At 56.2% G+C, this 19,254-nt stretch overlaps 2 protein-coding genes and 2 non-coding genes across 8 annotated transcripts; 1 reads left to right on the top strand and 3 right to left on the bottom strand.

Moving 5' to 3' along the window:
* Positions 1–2,667: 2,667 nt before the first annotated feature.
* Positions 2,668–2,739, bottom strand: TRNAE-CUC (transfer RNA glutamic acid (anticodon CUC)). Its single transcript has one exon. It is a non-coding gene; the product is annotated as a tRNA-Glu (tRNA).
* Positions 2,740–3,109: 370 nt separating this feature from the next.
* Positions 3,110–3,218, bottom strand: TRNAL-CAA (transfer RNA leucine (anticodon CAA)). Its single transcript has 2 exons — positions 3,181–3,218; positions 3,110–3,155 (listed from the first exon to the last, which is right to left on the bottom strand). It is a non-coding gene; the product is annotated as a tRNA-Leu (tRNA).
* A 268-nt stretch (positions 3,219–3,486) lies between these two features.
* LOC129198231 (zinc finger protein 420-like) lies at positions 3,487–18,626 on the bottom strand. The gene is given in 11 exon segments (XM_054807385.1): positions 3,487–4,673; positions 5,823–7,212; positions 7,705–7,810; positions 8,518–8,588; positions 11,992–12,115; positions 12,595–12,722; positions 14,224–16,212; positions 16,700–16,798; positions 16,940–17,047; positions 18,060–18,166; positions 18,584–18,626. Coding segments are annotated over 8 exon segments (3,834 nt in total). The 5' UTR covers positions 17,028–17,047; positions 18,060–18,166; positions 18,584–18,626; the 3' UTR covers positions 3,487–4,673; positions 5,823–5,983.
* LOC129198311 (zinc finger protein CKR1-like) lies at positions 9,217–13,428 on the top strand. Of its 5 annotated transcripts, none has more exons than XM_054807498.1 (4): positions 9,217–9,718; positions 9,803–10,011; positions 10,996–11,159; positions 11,621–13,428. In XM_054807498.1, the coding sequence occupies exons 2-4, from the start codon at positions 9,893–9,895 to the stop codon at positions 12,973–12,975; spliced, it is 1,638 nt and encodes a 545-aa protein (XP_054663473.1). In that variant the 5' UTR covers positions 9,217–9,718; positions 9,803–9,892; the 3' UTR covers positions 12,976–13,428. The 5 variants fall into 5 exon arrangements, with proteins under 5 accessions (XP_054663473.1, XP_054663474.1, XP_054663476.1 ...); XM_054807499.1 differs by having other exon boundaries at positions 9,223–9,718; positions 11,624–13,428; XM_054807501.1 differs by lacking the exon at positions 9,803–10,011 and having other exon boundaries at positions 9,223–9,718.
* Positions 18,627–19,254: the final 628 nt, after the last annotated feature.

Raw genomic sequence — 19,254 nt, 5'->3', positions numbered from 1 at the left:
CCTGTATCAAGGCAAAATTAGGAACTGATTCTTTGCATTCAGTTGACCAGCTTTCATCATGGTGTCCACGAATTCCCCTTTGTCCTCATTAAAATTGGGTGACAAATGTCTGTGGAAACTTTCGTTCTAAGTAAGACTGAAGGATTTTCTATTTAAGAAAATCCACCGCTTTGGTTCAGGTTTAACATTTGGAAAAGGCAAAGGCAATATTTTTCTGAAAAAAAAATAAATTGTTTGTGTCTGATTTTAATTTTTTTTTTTACTGGCTTGTGATTGCCAGGTTGTATTCTTGATACGTGTGGGTGTCTACACTGAAAAATCAACATATCATGCTTTCATATGAAGCAATGATATTCTTGGGGTATTTGGGGATTACATGATGAAATCAGTACGCACACATGTTCCCAGGACAGCTGGAGATTCTGGAGGGCAGTTTTGTTTCGTTTTGTTTTGATAAGAGCTAGATTAACATGTGTCCTAACAAGTTGCTTTAGGATCAACCTCAAATGACAGGGTTTATTGTCTAAGTAATGCATGACAGCAATTGCAAAAGAAGTTCCTCCCATGTTCCTGCTCCTGTCTGCTGCTTCCCTGAAGACTATGGGAAACCAAGTTTCCACCTGGAATCAATTACGACGTGAGGCTTGGAGGACAGCAGGAGGGATGAAAACCAAACTGAATCAGTGAGCGTGGGATGGAGGAAGAAAGGACAATTATTTGCTTCCAAATAATTGTCTTCTGATTTTAATGTTGGTTTTTCTGACTGAAGGGAGGAGAAAAGTCAGGGTTTGGTTCTCCAGAACTGGAGCAGGTAGACATTGGTGTGGGACATCAGCTGTGTTCTTGACGGTGCATTGAGGAACTTGAAAGAAACATGGGAGGTGTGTGTATGAGTGAGTATTTACATATGGATAAGAAAATGAGCTATGTATGTAAAGCATGGGGAGGGAAAAACCCAGGGTGTTTCTGGGTGGATTTGTTAACAAAGTAATTAGCCTTAATGAGTTTCCAAGCTGACAGACACAGGTCTAAGGTGTGCAGGCAGTTTCTGCTGAGGAAAGATGTTCTTTCAAAGGATTTTCTTGTCAGGATTTTCTCACACAGAAGACTCCCAAGACATGTGTTGCACGTACTCGGCTTGATTGTGCAACTGCGAGACGAAACTTTTGAGATTGGGGCAACACTCTGAGAAATAAATGGTAGTTTTCACTCGGGGTGGAAGACTTCCATTGGGAGGGTGAGCATCCCAGAGGGGTGAGGGGTCTTGGAGGTCTTCAAACCTTGCGGGCACTCATCATGCCTGGTTGACCTGGCCCAGAGGGACCTCAGTGACCAGCACCGGTCAGGATTCTACCCATTATGAATTGGGGAGGGGGCATTGTTCATTTGGCCAATAGTAGGGCTCAGAGCTGCCCCTCATTTGCATGCTCATTTGCATAAAATGGGGAGGGGGGGATGTTTGTAGAATTGAGGGGTCAATTGAGGGGTTTTTAGAAGTGAGAGGACAAAGCTGAGCCATGGTGTCTGCTAGGGGACGAAAGAGGAGAACCCAGCAGGGAAGGAGATCCCAGAAGGAAAGGAAATCCCAGCATGGAAGGAGGCAGAAAAGTCGTGGCAGGAGATCTCCAGCTAAGCAGAGGAAGCATTGGGGGCAGGCAAAGCGTCAACGTGTGGAGAAGCAGAGGAAAAGGGCTTTGAAACGCTCCTTCCGCTCCATCAATGCCAAGATGCTCAACCAGATCAAGCGTGACAGCCGGTTCCTCTCCCACCAGGCAGAGGGGCTCATGATCAAATTCGTGGAGAACATCTACCAGCAGGTGTCGAGCGAGGCCGAGCGGCTGCGGAGGAAGAGCCGTGATCCCCTCATCAGCCCCGCGCATGTGCAAGCCGCCCTGCAGCGTGTGATGCCGAAGAGGAGGTGGAGGCAGATGCCCACCGTGCTCTTGAGAAACAGACACTAGAGAAACATCCTCCTTCCCTTGAGCTTTGGATGGGCGGCGAGCAAGACCTAAAGCCTAAGGGAGAGGAATTATAACACCCCAGTTGCTGAAAAGACCAGCAGAACCACCAGTTTGGGAAGACCTGAGCAATGCACCATGTGGAGTTGGGGAGTTTGTCAAATGAAATAGTCAACGTGGTGCTGCAATAAAGCCCAAATGCAGCAGCTTTTGGTGGTGTCAGGGGTTTCTTTTGCAGGAAAGGATGATGAGGGGGTTGGGCTGTGGCTCGGTGTTTCATTAGTGAGGATCTGTAGGTGGTTTACCTTAGAGAAATAAGGGCTTTCATGCCCTTCTCGCTGCAAGTAGATGGTTATATATACTTGAATATCTGTATTTAAATCACCAGCAGATGATGGGAGTTGCTGCAAGCAGGGAAAAAGTCCCACTAGTCGAAATTGCCCTAGGATAGTGGTGGTGATATCCCAGTTCTGTTAAACTTATTCCTCATTATTAGCCATGACAATTAAAGCAGTGATTCTTAAAAAGAAGCAAGATCAGCCCAGCCACGTGCTGTGCAGCAAGGGTGCCAGCTGGCTTTTAGAACGATGGTGGTGGTTGCCATCACTGTGTCTGCTTCGAGGGTTGAATTTGCTGTGAAAAAGCCTATTGCTGGTATCATCGGCGGGGGGAAAGAAATTATTTTATTGAAGGGGGGGAAAAACGAAGATTCCCTGACCGGGAATCGAACCCGGGCCGCGGCGGTGAGAGCGCCGAATCCTAACCACTAGACCACCAGGGAAGCGGTGGCAAAGCGTTACTGCCGCAGCCCCACGCGTGTCCGCTCCACGGGACACCTTCCCCCCCCCCCCCCCCCGGAGGGGGTGGCTGCGCAGCCCCCGCCTCTCCCCGCAACCGAGGGACCCGCGGGGCAGCGTCCAGCCCGCTTCCCCTCCGCTTCCCATGCTTTTTCTCCACGCGTGGGCGCACTTTGCAAGCGGCGAACAGTAGAGACGGTCACAGGAGCAAGTCTGGGTTGTTTTGGGTTTTTTTTTTTTTTGCGGGGAGGAGAAGAATCGGCGTCTCCTTAACTCAGGTGCGGGGATAATGGAGGGGAATTATTTAAAAACAATTATAAAAAAATTGAGTTTTTCGAAGGAAAAGAAAAGGTGTGTCAGAAGTGGGATTTGAACCCACGCCTCCATTCGGAGACCAGAAAACCCCGGCGCAGGGAAAGCAGAGCCTTGAGTCTGGCGCCTTAGACCACTCGGCCATCCTGACACTGTCAAATACTTCCCTTGCCCTCCTCATCCTCAACGATTAATCCTTCCGCATCCTGAGCTTTCCCATCTCTTTTCCAAATTTGCAGCAAGTTGATTTTTTTTTTTTTTTTGCATTGGGAAACCCCTCTTCTGGGTTTTTTCTGCTCCCCTGTTTCCATTGCTCCATCCCTGGTCCACACAGCCTCCGTTGCCCACTCAGGATAAACAAGGATTTGCTTTTTTCGGAAGAGCCAGACCAGCCTGATTTAGACTGAAACACGCCACAGTCCTGGCTGCAATTTGGTCATCGCCTCTAAAAAGAAAAATTAAGAGGAAGATGGAAAAAAAGAGGCACACTCACATGCTCATGGTGCTAGTAAAATCCCCAATTTAATTTAACACCAACAGTTTTACTGTCTATTTTTATTCCGTAGCCAAACTGACTGCTTTTCTCCTTATTCTTTGCACTCTTGGAAATCTCCCCCGTCACTCTGCAAAGCCCAGCGGGCTCCATCAAAGGTTTTTTTCCAACATTTCTCCAGTTGCCCCAGAAAAACAAAGCCTGAAATTTCCAGGTTTAGCTCCGGCTCTTTTGGAAAAACTTCCTACCTCATGCGCCTTCGTTAAGTGAATACAATAATTAACTTAGGAAAAATCGAAATTAAGTTGTTTCTGGCTCCTTCTGGCAAGGAAATGCAGAAGGAAAGGTGGGTTTGGAGAAAACTTTTGGGGATTTTTCACTGGGGTTAAAAGTAAAAAAAAAAAAAAAAAAAAGAGGATGTTCTTTTGGTGTAATTCCATGCTTTTCAGGCCAAAAAAATTTCTTTATGCAAATTCTGGATGAGGAAGAGCTGCCTCATAAAGGCTTTGTCGCAGCTGGCCAATCCTGGGCTGCGCTGTTGATCCCTCATTTGGATATCTCCATCTCTCTAAGAGCGCTGGTGGGACACCTTTGCAGGGAGGAGCACTGAGCCTGAAGGAGACCCCATGGCTGCAGCCACCAAGAGAAGAGGAAAAACCCCGAGGAGGAGGAGGAGGAAGAAGCAGAAAGTCCAGTGGACGAAACCTCTGCTTAAGTGGAAAAGGTCTCCGGCTCAGGCAGGGCGATGGAAACCAGCTCCGAAGGGATCAAACGGCTCGTTCAGGAAGGGATCTTACGGCAGGGACATCTCCAGGCTGCTGAGCCAGCTGCCACTGCTGACCGGGCGCATGTCAGCGAAGGCGAAGAGGCTGATGAACATCTCCATGGACGTCCTTTGCAAGGGGGTGGTCACCGAGGCGGATCGCCGGAGGAGGCAACGTCGAGGGTCCTTCATCGGTATCTTGGAGTTGCAGGCTGCTGTGGATAAGGTTATAAAAGGTGAAGATGGAGCGCATTTCTCCTCCTCCATCCCCAGCAGATCTTGCATGAACTGAATAACAAGGGCCTGTCCTCTCGCCATGGATATCTTTCCTTGTCTCCCTCATTACATGCCTGGGAGAAGAAGAAAAAAGGAGGAAGAAAGAATAAACTCCGAGTCTTTCTCACCTGCCTGATTCAAAAATCATTCCTGTAAAGGCAACCACCAAACCTGGCATCCCACCAGTACCCCAACACCCACGTGCCCTTGCAGGAGGTAATTTGGAGGGTAGCTCCTGGATGGGAGCATCTTCAGCATCCTGCTGAAGACTACATGAATCATCCCCCCCATGATGCAGGTGGGAGACCACCAAAGTCCGCCTGAACTTCCTCAAAGACCCTCTCCATGCAGTTGGGAGATCTCAGCATCTGCAGGGAAAGACTGCTCCCAGTCAGGAGATGCCATCCTCATCTCAGACCACACCAAGTGTCTGGGGAGGTTGGAGATCCACCAGAGAGCTTTGCCACGGTGGGAACAGGGCAATGGCCTCTGAGACATACCTGAAGTTACAGTCATCTTGGCTTGGTACTTAGTAGGGGAGAAAAATGATGTTTTCTGCCACTGATTCCCTTTATTTATGAAGTCTGCACTTAGGGGTTTGGTGTGTTACTTTGCCGAGGTTCTAGGAGATGGGTGGGTACCATACCAAAGCCCAGTGTTGGCTGGAGCTCCCTAGCCATGTTCTCTAGACAAAGCCCAATGACCTTACAGCTCAAATGCTAAAAAAAAACCCCAACATTAAAGCAGGATTCCCCCCCAAAGTGATGTGAACTGGTAGGAAGAGACCAACCCCGGTGGCCTCTGGCCCCTGGGCTTGCTCCTTGTTGGTTGCTGCAGCCTCTTTGGGGACCCTGAGGCTCAAGGGCTTCCTCCTGCCCCAGTCTAGAGGTAAAAAGGGGGCTGTGGGGCTCGTGTGCCTGGACTACCCATGGGTGTGCGCACACACACACCCCCCGCCCCCAACCAGTATTTATCACACCACCTTTTATTCCTGAAGCTGTTATCGCTATGAACAGATTACCAGAGGAGAATGCTAGATGGGAGATAAAACAGCCCTTGGGCACCTCGGTGTGGGGAGAGTTTGGAGCAGTGAGGGGAAAGAAAAAAAGGTCCTTTTTGTTGTGTTTGGGCAGGGTGAGAGAGCAGGAGATGCCCAGGATTAATTTGGGTGGGAGGAACGGAGGGTGTTTTCTCTCTCCTGCTTTGCTGGAGGAACCTCACACCTGAGTTGGTGTTTTCTGCTGATGGTGGTCCCCATCATTCTCTTCATCTTTCTTCCCTCTCCCACATGTGCCAAGTCCTGGTTGACTTCTTTGGAGATAGACCTTCTGGCTGGGCTGGCATCGCTGAGCTTCACCAGCACGGCGTGGCGAGTTGGAGCCACTCATGCACAGAGCTGGAGCACGCCATCGCCATGGTGGAGCTGCCGGTGCATGATGACGTTGGAGCTCTGGCTGAAGCTCTTCCCACACTCGGGGCAGCGGTAGGGCTTCTCCCCGGTGTGCACCCACTGGTGCTTCGTGAGAGACGAGTTGACGTTGAAGCCCTTCCCGCAATCCCTGCAGACATAGGGTCGCTCGACGGCGTGGACCCGTTGGTGGGTGGTGAGATGAGCCCGTTGGCTGTACTGTCGCCCGCGCTTCCCACACTGAAACGGCTTCTCCCTGGTGTGTACCCACCGATGCCGTGCCAGGTTGGAGACCACCACGAAGCTCTTGCCACGCACGCCGCAGAGGAAGGGGGTCTCTCCAGTATGGCTGCGCTGGTGGGTGAGGAGGTAGGAGCTGGTGGTGAAACTTTTGCCGCACTCGGAGCACTTGTAGTGCTTCTCCTGCCGGCCAGCACTGCGGTGCCAGATGAGGTGGGGTCAGTTGCTGAAGCCTTTGCCGCAGTCGGCACAGCTGTAGGGTCGCTCACCGCTGTGCGTCTGTTGGTGGGCGATGAGCTTGGAGCTGATGGTGAAGCCTTTGCCGCAGTCGGCACAGCTGTAGGGTCGCTCACCGCTGTGCAGCCATTGGTGGGTGATGAGGTTGGAGCTGCCGCTGAAATGCTTCCCGCAGTCGGGACACTTGTAGGGCTTCTCCCCGGTGTGGGTATGGCGAAGTTTGATGAGATTGGAGCTGACATTGAAGCTCTTCCCACACTCCCGGCACAGGTACGGGCGCTTGTCCGTGTGCAACCGGCGGTGGGTCACCAGGCGGGAACGTTGACTGCAACGCCAGCCGCAGTCAGGACACTTGTAGGGCTTCTCCCTGGTGTGGCTCCACCGGTGACGCACCAGGTTGGACACCACGTTGAAGCTCTTGCCGCACTGGGCGCACTGGTAGGGTTTCTCGCCTGTGTGGATGCGATAGTGTGTCACCAGTGCCGAGCTGTGCCTGAAACCCTTCCCGCAATCGGGGCATTTGTTGGGTTTGTCCCCACCGTGGCTCCGCTGGTGACAGAGCAAGTTGGAAAAGACCCCGAAGTTTTTCCCCACAGTCAGGGCAGGGGTGCCGGGACCCCCATCTCCGAGGATGGAAGCTCTTCTCACTGGTGGGATGAGAGATGAGTCTATCTCTGGGGCGAAGGCTACGGGGGAACAGCAATTCCCTGTGCATCCCTGGAGTTTCCCTCCCAGAAAGACCCTGGACCTCTTGTTGGCGTTTCTCTTGGGAGCTCTGGTGGATGTTGGCTAGCTCATGGTGCTGGGAGATGTTCTCCGGGCAGGTCTTGATGTCTGGGTCTGTGTGTGCGGTGCTGTCCTTCATCCCACTCACCATCCCATCCCCTGCAGAGGAAGAGATCATGAGTCAGTCCCTGGCTGGGACACCTGGGATGATGCAAGGGCTGGGCACAGCTGAGAAAGGTCTCCTTGTTCTCTTACATAGCATCTCCTTGGCTGGAAAGAACATGGGGCCAGGTGGACCATTGGCCTGATGTGGTAGAGCATGTGCTCCTCTGCAGAAGGTGGGGATGGAGGGTGCTATGGGTCCCCCGGGGGGGAAACACAATTGCCAGAAGCAATGGGGAAAGTCTCCTTCACCTCCAAAGTCTAGAGGAGCATCCCCTGTGCCCACCAAACCCCAAGACTTGGCCCAGGAAGGAGGGAAGATGTGTCCTTACCTATAGAGGAGTAATTTCTAGTGCTCTCCTGCATGGCTTCCTGGTACTGGGCCTGCTGGCCGGGATCGGTGAAGTACCGAGCCACCTCCTTGAAGGTCACTGGATACTGCAACAACAAGGATGTCCCAGGTCAGTGCCTGCCACCACAGGTCAGCTCAAGGCAGCATGGAGAGGAGCCAACATTCAGCAGAGCTGCAGGGCAGCCAGAAAGGATGCTGGCAAGGATCAGAGAGATCAAGGTATTGTTCCTCATGGGGTGTAGTTAAGCTGTGGAAAGCTGCAGGACATCACAGATGGTAAAGGTTCAGAAAGAAGCTGGGTACGCTTTGGGGGAAGGAAAAGCAGAAACTGGAAAACACTGAGGACTGTTAAACACCCAACAATGCCTGGTGGGGATGATGGAGCTCAACCAGGCTGGGCTCAACCTCTCCACCCTCTCCTCTGTGCCTTTTCTTGTCACTTGGAGACACAAACCCCCATGCCTTGCTGTGATTTTCCACCTCTCCTGTGTTTCTGAGATGGGGAAGCTCAGAGAAACCCTTACGGCATCTTGCGTCTAAGGCTCAGCCTTGTAGCGTGCCCACCACAGGCTCCATCCTCTGCTCCTCACCACCTCTCCTGCACCCTGACCACCCGCTGCTGGTATATGGGGACCTCTTGGTCCAAAAGGAGCGGCAGGAAGGTGATAGCCCACATCTATGGTCACAGAGCAGCTCGTGCAGCCCCACCAGACCGGGCAGAAGGTACCTGGCACCAACATTTCAGGTCAGCCGAAATGCACTTGCCCACCCCAAAGGAGAGACTCTCCCTCACCTGTGCTGGCTCTGCTGTGGCCATGTCCTTCTCCGTCCCTCTCGACAGCGATGGGGATGCTCTGCTGGAGCCTATGGAGGGAGAAGGAGGTGCTGAGCTGTTCCCTGCAGGAAAACTGTGAAAAAACCCCGGACAAATCTGGGCAGTGCCCTTTGCGTGGGCATCTGTGCAAGGGAAGAAGCCACCTCCTTTGTTCCTGCAGGGTTTTCCCCCTCAGAATACAGGCAGAGGGCTCAGCCAGCCCTTGGCCAGCAGAACTCAGCTTCCTCCGACCTTCTCCACCTTCTCGGGAGCAGATCTGCTGCTCGGGTCACCAGGGAAGAGCCAGATCCTGGGAGCAGCTCTGGTCTCTCCATGCCCTCTTGTGGTGCACGGGGATGGGGCAAGGGCCAGGGACTGCTGCTCCCTCTCTCTGCTCCTTGCACTGGTCCCATTACAGGGACTGGGAGGCAGGACAGCCGGTGTGGGGGTCTCCTCGCCCATCACCTGGAATCTTTGGCTCGGGATTTGGTGCGGACAGAGCCCCGGGGCAGAGGGCTCTTTCGTGCCTCGATGGGCCTGGGGCTGCAGGCAGAGCTCTGCCCCTGCCCTGAGCACGTCCGGGATCCCTGGAGAGCCCCTTTCTCCCCTCCGCCTTCATCATCCCCCTGATCCAGCCCCTTCCTGTGTCCTCCCATACCCAGCCGAGCTGCAACACACTGAGAACCGCCGGGGCTGCTCAGTGTCCCCTAGCACCAGGCTTGGTCCCCCGGTCTCCCTTGGGGACATCTGTCCACTGCCACCAGCTGAGAAGTGATGGAGCAGGCACAGAGGATGAGGGAGGCTGCAGAAATCAGCTCCGCTCCCTCCTTCGGCGGGGAGACAGGGGTTAAACATCTGTGCATGAGGGAGGGCAGGATTTAGGGATAATTCCCCATCCTTGCGCTTTTTCCAAAGCAAACGAAAAGAAAATTACTGCTTCCCCTCCGCTCACGGCTTTTCCCAGCCAGGGAGGGATTAAACCACCACCACCACCAAAACCCCTGCACCCACCGTAGAGAAAAGCGTCCGCGTGGTTTCAAATCTCCTGGGCTTTCTCGGAGGCAGAAATCCAGGCTCCTCTCTCATTCCCCCGCTGCATTTCTTTAGCTTCTTGTTTGCAGAGTTGTGTTTCCCTCGGCTTTCATGATCGCCTCCTCCAGCAACAAGGAGGGATAACTTGGTAAGTGGAAATTCCCCTCCTTCCCACCCGCAAGCGCGTGACTCCCGAGCCTGGATGAAAACACGGTTTGGGTCACTTTTCCAGGTGGAAAACCCTAATTTCTTGCTTGCCTGATGCTGATCCCTGATGCCGATCGGGCAACCAGCCCGGTGACCGCGCTCTCCTACCCGGGGGATGCCCCGTCGCCCCAGAGAGACACCCCCCACCCCGCCTTCCCACGCTTCCCCGTGGTTGCGATACTATAAGCATCCCCGCTGCTGCTGTTGCGATCCCCCGGCAGAGTTTCTAGCGAGGTCGGGGCTCGCCAAAACAGCTGGGTAAGGGAAAAGCATGGGGGCAATTCCGGCGATGGGACAGCAGGACCTTAGTGGGGTCTCGCGTGCCCCCCACGGATGCCGGGGAGCCTGCGGGGAGGGTCGGGATGGGGGGGCGGCCGGGGTTGGGTTACCTCTAGAGGGCTCTGGGTAAATGCTGCGGCCAAGGAGCCTGTTCTTGGCGTCTCTTCTCTCCCGGATACTGGATTGGGCTTCCGGAGCAAAGCCATGCCCGGCATCGCCTCCATTGTGCCCGGCTGTCGGGAGGCTCGGCGGTCCTGGGGGTGCAAGGGGGGGGGTTCTGTGTATCCCCCCCCCCTCCTTGCAGCATCGGCCTGGGAAAGGGGGGGACGCTTCTCCCAGGGAAAGCCCTGCGGAGGCAGCTCCAGGCTCGGCTGGCAGAGAGTCCTGAGCCAGGGACTCCAGGTAACAAGGAGAAACCCTGGGCAGGGATGTGCTCCTGCTCTGCAGCGGGTCCTGAGCTGCGTCAGGGCTGGAGCTTGCAGGATCCGGCCCTTGGGGATGTTCCCGGGAGTGACAGCTCCTTTGGGGAGAGGAGAGTGGGTAAGCAGGATGGAGAGGGCTCCCCGGGAACAGGGCACGCAGCCCAGCTCCTGGGACATGTCCCCCCCCCAGATCCCTGTCGCCCTGGGAGGGCTGATCCCCAGTGAGAGGAGGACCGGGGGAACTGGGATATTGGAGGGAGGAAGGCAGAGAGATGCTGTGAGATGCGGTCTGCCAGAAAGATGGGGGGGGAAATGGGGACCCTCCTGACCCCCATCCCCAAGCTGCTCCGCACAGGCTTGGGTTTAGTCCTGGACGGAGGGACCGTCTGTGTGCTGCAACCTGGGGAGAAATAACCCCAGTATTTCTCGAGGAATCCCCAGAAAAAGTATCAACCCCCAAACAAGAAGCACTACACAGGGAATTTCTTTCATTTCAAGGGATTTCTCTTCCCCGTAGGCGATTTTTAGGAGCCCTGAGTGAGGAACGGAGGGAGAAACCCTCGTTTTCCCAGCTGCCTGTGCCTCTCCCCACCATGGAGCCATGGGTGATGCTGGACCCGCGGCAGAAAGCCCTGTACCGGGATGTGATGCAAGAGAGCTACGAAACGCTGATGTCCCTCGGTAAGCAAACACACACAAAAAAATCCTCTTTCCTTCTTGAACATTCCTCCCTTTTTTCCTTGCTCTTTTTGTACTCCCACCCCCCCCCCCCCCGTGTCTCTGGCAGGGAAGCAAAGGGATTGCACGCAGGATGGGAAGTGGGGAAGAGGAATCCAGGCAGGTTTTGAGGGGGATTTCCCCAAACTCAGCCCTCTCCTTGTTTGTTTGAGGGTTTTTTTGTAGGAAAATGTTATTGATCTCTCCACATTATTTTTTTTTAATTGGAAATAATGGGATGTGCTTAGCATTTCCACATTCCTGGTTCAAACTGGGATCAGGTCTCCCATCGCATCTCTCTTCCTCCTCTCTAGGAGACCAAAATGTTTAAGGGAATCCTGTTCCTGCTCTGTTGATTTAAATGCCAACCCCTGCTCCAGTTGAGGCCACGCTCTCCCGTTTTTCTCCTTTTCCCATTTCCCCAGCAGCACAGGGGCTGGTGAGTGAAAAAGCAGCGGAGGAAGGAGCGGTGGCAGAGAGCTGCGAGGAGCTCGAAGCATGCTCATCCCGCAGCCCGGAGAGGGAGAAGACCCTCGGTTCAAACAGACGGAAAACGAAACGCCCGGATAAAGCCGTGCCGCACGGCACCACAAAGATGCCCAAAGCTGCGGTGGTCCCCAAACTGGACTGTGCCAAACCCCTACGTGGGGCAGCCGGCAAGGGAACGGCAAGGGAGCGGCCATTCGGCTGCACCGATTGCGGCAAGAGCTTCCCGTGGGCGTCGCACTTGGAGCGGCACCGGCGGGTGCACACCGGCGAGCGGCCTTTTGGCTGCCCCGAGTGCGGCGAGACTTACAGCCAGAGCTCCCACCTCCTCCAGCATCGCCGTACCCACGCCAGCGACCGGCCGCATAAGTGCGGCGATTGCGGCAAACGCTTTGCCGGCGCAGCCGAGCTGGCAGCACACGGTCGGGGCCACGCTGCCGAGAAACCCCACAAATGCGGCGACTGCGGCAAGGGCTTTGTCTGGGCGTCCCACCTCGCCCGGCACCGGCGGGTGCACACGGGCGAGAAGCCGTACCGCTGCGCCGAGTGCGGCGAAGCCTTCAGCCAAGGCTCACACCTCGCCAAGCACCGCCGTAGCCACACTGGCGAGCGACCGCACCGCTGCCCAGCTTGCGGCAAGACCTTTTGCCAGAGCTCCGACCTGGCCCGTCACCGCCGCACCCACCTGGGCAAGAAAGCCCTGCGCTGCGGCGACTGCGGCAAGCTTTTCCGAGCTGGACCGGCACTGGCACGGCATCAGCGGTGTCACCGACGGGAACGCGCCCACCGTTGCACCGATTGCGGGAAGGGATTCGTCTGGGCGTCCCACCTGGAGCGGCACCGGCGGGTGCACACGGGCGAACGGCCCTTTCCCTGCGGCAGCTGCGGCGAGCGTTTCGCCCAAAAAGCTCACCTCCTCCAGCACCGCAAAACCCACTCCCCTGACCGGCCCTATAAATGCGGCGACTGCGGCAAACGTTTCGGCGAGGCTCCCCCCTTCCTCGCCCATCAGCGGGGTCACGCCGCCCAGAAGAGCTACACCTGTGGCGAGTGCGGCAAGGGCTTTGCTTGGGCATCCCACCTTGAGCGGCATCGCCGCGTCCACACCGGCGAGAAGCCCTATGAGTGCCCCGAGTGCGGCGAAGCCTTCAGCCAGAGCTCCCACCTCACCAAACACCGCCGTAGCCACCTCCCCAAGGCCGTTTTCCCCCTCGCCCCCCAACCGCTGCCCCTCTCCAGGACGCGGCTGGCGGGGGAGAAGCCCCCCGGAGCCTGCAGCGGCGAGGAGCCCTGAAGGACCCAGACCCCTCATCGGTGTGATGGACGGGGAGGGAGGACCGTGCCCAAGGGAAAATTCGGCTTGGGGACAAATCGAAGGATGCCAAGTGACATTTAAGGGGCGGAGGGTGGCACCGGGGTGGGTGACGGGGGGTGGATTTATCCTTCGGTGAATGGTGCCTGTGCCCTGCCGTGAAGGGGACCCCGGAAAGGGACGTTTTTGGGGAGAGGGAGCCTCTTCCCGAGGGAAGCGGTGCTCTTCTCCACCGGGAAAGGATGGGGGGTGACCCGGGGCTGATTCTCGTGCCAAAACACGGTGTCATTCGTGCCCACTCCTTGCTGCCACCACGCTGGAGAAGGGGATGCCGCCTTGCACCGATGGAGAGGGCGAGACGCCGAGGGCGCGGTGGGCTCGGCGTGGGGCGAGGAATAAAAAGGAGCCGCTGTGTCTGGCTCTCCTTGTGCACCAGCTGCGGGCTCCGTCGCTTTTCCCTGCTCCTGGTAGGAAGCACCGCGAGTATCTTCTCTCCCTCCAAAGATAAAAACACGCTGAGACAGGCAGAGGGTTTTGGTTGGTTGGTTTTTTTCCTTTTTTGCTGAACTACCTTCTACTTTATTACCTGCTGACCCGAGCCGAGGAGACCCAGCCTCTCCACCCTTGCCAAATTCCCGGCTCGGCACATCCCAAACCACCCTCAGTACAACCCAAACAGCATTTGGGGGGTCCCAGCAAGGAAGCGGCAGAGCTGGTGACTGATGCAGGTCCCCGTGGCTCTTTTCTCAGCTGTTTGCCCCCAAAAGTCCCCTGTGGCAGGGGGTTCCCTGGGTGATTTTGCCGATAGGTCATCTTCCATACGCCCAAGCTGTGTCACCCCCCTTCTGCCCCCCCCCCCCAAACAGGGGGGCAGAGGATGAGGAGGGTTATAGGGAGAAGTGTCATCTCCCCACCGCCCTAAATTACCACCCAGCCCTCCCCAAATCCACCCCCAGCCTCCCCCATCGCTCCTTTCCCAGTCTCCCCCCAAAGCCCCTACGTTGGCTGCTCACGCCACTCACCCCCCCCCCTTCCCCACCACCACTTTGCCCCCCCTTTCCCCACCCTGCCCCCCACCCCAAGGTATCCTGGGGCCCCCCCACCTGCTGAATGGCCCTTTCCTACCCTGTGCCGGGGAGTGGAGGACAGGCCAGCCCCCATCCTCAGCCATGGGGTGTCCCCAAAAGCAGAGGGTGACCCCCCTGGCCCCCACAGCCCCATCTCAGGAGCTGGGGGGAGGCAAGGAAGCCCAGGGCTCCTGGGGGGCAGAGGCATTGCTTTGCAGGGCATCCCCCTCCCCAGGCCTCCATGCCATGGCGGGGGGCAGGAGAGCCTTGGCAGCCCAGCCCCTGGGGGCTGTGGAGGAGGAGGAAGAGGAGGAGGAAGGCACGGGGTGCTGCTGGAAAACAGAGCTGGGGTCTTCGGGCCAGAGCTCGGCGGGGGTGGATGTCCCCTCTCGCCTCTCGCCCTCCCACCACACGGGCGGCAGCAAGGAGAGGGGGCTGCGGCCCCCTGTGCCAGCGGTGGCATGCAGTCGCTGGTGAGCCGCCAAGGCCGTGCCGAGGCCGAAGGCTTTGCCGCATTCTGGGCAGATGTGCCGCTTCTCCGAGCTGCCCTGCGCGTGGGCACGCTGGTGCCGGTTGCGGTGGGAGCTGCGGCCGAAGCATTTGCCGCAGTGGGCGCAGGAAAAGGGTTTCTCGCCAGTGTGGGTGAGCCGGTGCCGGTCATAGTGGGAGCTCCAGGCGAAGCCTTTGCCGCAGACGCTGCACTGGTAGGGTTTCTCGCCCCGGTGAAGCCGCCGGTGTCGTTCCAAGCTGGCTGGCGTGCTAAAACCCTTGCCACACTCAGGGCAGGCATGGGGCCGGCCCGGTTGCGCGGCATGCGTGCGGCGATGAGCCAACAAGGTGGAGCTGACGGCGAAGCTCTTCCCGCACTCGCCACAGCGGTAGGGCCGCTCGCCGGTGTGTACCCGGCGGTGCCGTTCCAGGTGGGAGCTGACGGCGAATGCCCGCCCGCACTCACCACAGCGGAAGGGCTTCTCCCCAGTGTGGATGCGGCGATGGCGTTCCAGGTGTGAGACCCAGCCAAAACTCTTCCCGCACGCCCCGCATGGGTAGGGTTTGCTGCCACCTCCTCCAGCACCAGCTTCCTCGGTGACTGCCGACACGGTTTTGGCGGCGTCACCGGTTTGCTGCTGCCGGGCATGGGTGCGCTGGTGCTTGGCCAGGGCTGAGCCCCAGCGGAAGCAGCGTTTGCAATCCGGGCAGGGGTACGGCCGCTCGCCGGTGTGGACACGTTGGTGCTTGAGGAGGTTGGAGCTCTGGCCGAAGCATTTGCCGCACTGCTCGCAGCGGTAGGGCTGCGGGGGACTGCGGGCAGGGTCGGCACCCGCTGGCGGCGTCTGGGTACCCTTGTGCTTGAAGCGCTGGGGGTCCGTCTGGTGGTTGAGGCGCTTGCCGCAGTCAGCGCATTTCTGGGGGGGCGGTGGGGGCTCTTCCTCCGCCTCCCCGTCGTCCTCATCCTCGGAGGCGGCGGCAGCAGCAGCATGGGTGCGCATGTGGCGGTCGAGGTGGGAGCTCCAGGCGAAGGCTCGCCCACATTCAGCGCACTGGAAGGGCTTCTCACCGGTGTGGATGCGCCGATGCCGCTCAAGGTGGGAGCTCCAGGCGAAGGCTTTCCCACACACCCCACACTCGTAGGGCTTCCCACCAAGGTGGCTCTTCTGGTGCCGGTCGAGGGCCCCCGGATCGGCAAAGCTGCGGCCGCACTGGGGGCAGCGGTTGGGTTTCTCCCCGCCGGGCGCGTGGGTACGCTGGTGGGTGAGCAAGGAGGAGCTGACGCTGAAGCGACGTCCGCAGTCGGGGCAGGCGTAGGGCCGCTCGCCCGTATGGACCCGCTGGTGGATGGTGAGGTCCGAACGTTGGATGAAGCATTTGCCGCAGTCGGGACATTCATGGGGGCGGTCGCCAGTGTGGATCTTCTGGTGTTTCACGAGGGCTGACTTGTGGCTGAAGCTCTTCCCACACTCGCCGCACGTGTTGCTGGGTTGGCTCTCGCCTGGGCGTGTGGGCATCTCCCCCAGACTCCCGCTCCTGCCCGCCTTTGCCCCAGTCTTGATGGGGTTCGAAGGATGCTCCTCGCCTGCAGGTTTCACCACTTCGGGCTCTTTCTCAGCAGCTTCTTCTCCAGGGGTTTCCTGCTCTGCTCCCGTTCCATCCTCTGCGGGGCACAAAGAGAGACAGACACAACCTGGGCAGGAGACATCGTCTCTCCTGGGGCTGGGAAGATGGGAAAGTGGTAGGAAAAGGAAAACAAGGAGGGATTCCTCCACCTTTTTTATTTCACACACTCTTCCAGGTAAGCACCTCTAGAAGAGGCATCTCCAGTCCCCATCGCTCCTCTCTGCCACCAACATGGATGTGGTAATTAATCCACCACTACCAGAAACGCGGCTGTCTGGGAAGGGAGTCCGGCATTTCCATTTTGGCCAGGACATCCCTCCGCCATTACGGTCTCTCCTCCCCACCATCTTCCTTCCATGCCGTGACCAAAGCAGGGCTTGCGGCCTGGGGTACGGCAGCAGCCACGACCATTATGGTGGGGGGTTGGTCATTTTGGTGGGAGGTCGGCAGCAGGGGAAGCCCTCCACACCTGCAGGAGCTGAACCTGGGCTGTTTCCCCTGCTGCGGTGTGATCGGAGGCTCACCTGCGGCTGGGGTGTCCCTGGGCACGTGGAGATCCAGGGCTGTAGGTTCATCCCCGTGGTCCAGGCGGGACAGCAGATCGGGCTTAGAAACGGGGAATTCTGGAAAAGAGAGAGGGGGATGAGCAACATGGGTCAGGAGGGTCTGCCCTCCCCAGCCCCCTGACCCCAGCACCCCTTGGATGGAGACGGATCCCTCTGTCCACCCCAAGTTTTCTGCCACAGGAGGGGTAGGTTCCTCACCCAGCGCCATCAGCGTCTCGTAGCTCTCCTGCATCACGTCGCGATACAACGCTCTCTGACGCGGGTCCAGCAGGACGTACGGCTCCATGGCTGGTGCCACCAGACCCCCTGAAAGAAGGAGGTGACCCCCCCGTAAGCAGAGCCTGGTATCCCCCCTGAAAGGAGGAGGTAACCTCCCATAAGCTGGCATCGCCAGCCATCATCCTATAGATTTGCATCCCTCAGTTGGACTCTTCATGCAAATCCCTCTGTATTATTAACCTGTGGATTCTCTAATAATCCAATAGATGATTATTCTCTAATAAGCTAAGAGAAAGGCTGAGCCAAATCACAATATGGGTAAAAAGTGTGGTGAAAGGCAGCTAATAAAAACCTCCATCCTTTACCCCACCACATATTTTCCCAAATCTTGCACGAACTTTATACCCTCTTCCTCTATCAAATATAGCTGAACAATTTTATTATTTTTTTCCTAAAAGTTAATGGAGAGGAGGAAGCAGAAGGGGAAAAACAGAAACAAAGACAGCATGGTTCCATAAAAAAATGAAAAAAGAGATAAAACCCAGCCCATGAAGAAGATGTTTCTGCAGACAATGCTCTGCTGAGAGATCCTTACACTAAAATTCATTTTCACCCAGATTTAACAGCCTACTGCACCAAACCCTGGGTGCTCATCCACAGGATCCTTCACCCAGAGATTCCTGCCCCAAATTTTCCAGGACCCCCCCCCCAAAAAACCACCCCATAGCAATCACTCCTGCTTCTCAAAGAGGAGAAATAACCCAGTTATTTCTCTACGCAAAACACCAGTGCTCAGAGCCTGTGCTTGGGGGGGGAAAAAAAAGAGTTTTCCCAGCTATAGGAAGAGGGTTTGGTGCTGTCCTTTGCAAAAATAATTTAAAAGCAAATTACCACCACTCCCCCAAACCTTTCCTCATCCTCCTCTGTGAGTAGCGGGTGTATTAGGATCCCAGCGCGTGGGTTGATTATTTTCATTTTTATTTTTTTCCTAGCAGCAGAGCTGTGGAGGATGGAGGAGGTAGGTTGGGAAAAGGTGGATTTGCAGGAGGTTGTCACCGACTTACTGATGCCAGGAATAAAAGCGATTTCAAGCACGCACCGCAGATCCCTCCTGCAATTTTTGCCTTTTTTTGTTGTTTGGTTTGGGTTTTTTTGAAGCCAGCATTTCAGCCTGCTTCATTTATTCCTCGGTGGTTTGCCATCCTGCTAAAAAAAAAAATAAATAAATTAAATTTTAAGAAGGGGTCAATAACGCATGCCCTCGCAGACACCTCCACTCCCAGCCCCCGGCTGCAGCAGCAGCCCATCCAAAAATGAAACCCACCCGTCCAAACGAAGCGAGGGGGGAAGCCTGCAAAAAGACAATGGGGCTGGGGTTTTGGTGGGGGTTTTTTTGTGGGGTTTTTTTAATTGTTTTTCCCCCCTTCCCAGGGATGGAGAGCATCCGGGCACCAAGTTTAAGCCTGGTGTGTGTGCAGGCACCCCGGGGAGGAGAGCCGGAGGGGACAGGAGGAGAGAGGAAGGGAAGGATGGAGGGGGAAAGGAAGGGGATGGGGAAAAAAAAAAAAATAGGAGCCATTTTCTGCTCCTTCTCCTCATCCAAAGACCGAACCTCCCCGTTACCTGCAGTCTCCCGCTCGGGAGGTGCTGTCGATAAAGCTCGGAGATGCCCCCACACACACACACTTTTCCCCCCCCAGAGAGCCCCTTTTTCCCAAAAAAATTAATGGGGTAGGAGGGCTGCAAAGGGCTGTTTGTGGTATGTCCCCCCCGGAGATGCGAGAGCCACAGGGATAGGGTCAGCACGGTGCGGCGGCCGTGGCGTGACCAGGGAAGCTTGGTTGCTCTGCTATCCTGAGCAATAAGAGTTAAAAAAAAAAAAAAGGGAAGGAAGGAAGGCATTAAAAAAAAAAAAAGGAGGAAAGAAAAAAGAGAGGGGAGAAAAGAGCTCTGCACAATTGCCAGGGCCCTCTGGCGGTAATAGTGAAGGTGTCCCTGGGCGGAAATTTAAAAAAAAAAAAAAACAAAACCCCACAAACACCTTGCAAAGTGAAAAACGCTCACCGGGGTGGTGGGTTTTTTTCACAAAATGTGGAAAAAAGGAGGGTTTGGGATTCCCTTGCCCCTCTGTGGGGATGGGGATGTGCCATTTTCCTTACAGAGGGCTGCGGTGGGGGAGCTCCTTGCTGCCGACCCCGTAAATTTATTGGTGATAAAGCCATTGGGGAGCACTTTGGGGCAAAAACTCCTAAATTTGGAGCTGGGGGAGGGTACTTGGGGATGTTTTAGCAAGT

This window comes from Grus americana, chromosome 32, assembly GCF_028858705.1.
Source record: "Grus americana isolate bGruAme1 chromosome 32, bGruAme1.mat, whole genome shotgun sequence".
Classification (NCBI taxonomy): Eukaryota; Metazoa; Chordata; class Aves; order Gruiformes; family Gruidae; genus Grus; species Grus americana.
This window is presented reverse-complemented; position numbering and strand designations above follow the sequence as displayed.

Coding starts and splice junctions, on each gene's coding strand:
- LOC129198311 (XM_054807498.1), top strand. CDS start 9,893: ATGCCCCGTCGCCCCAGAGAGACACCCCCCACCCCGCCTTCCCACGCT. Junction 10,012..10,995: donor CCGGCAGAGTTTCTAGCGAG/GTCGGGGCTCGC, acceptor TCTTCCCCGTAG/GCGATTTTTAGGAGCCCTGA. Junction 11,160..11,620: donor CGAAACGCTGATGTCCCTCG/GTAAGCAAACAC, acceptor CCATTTCCCCAG/CAGCACAGGGGCTGGTGAGT.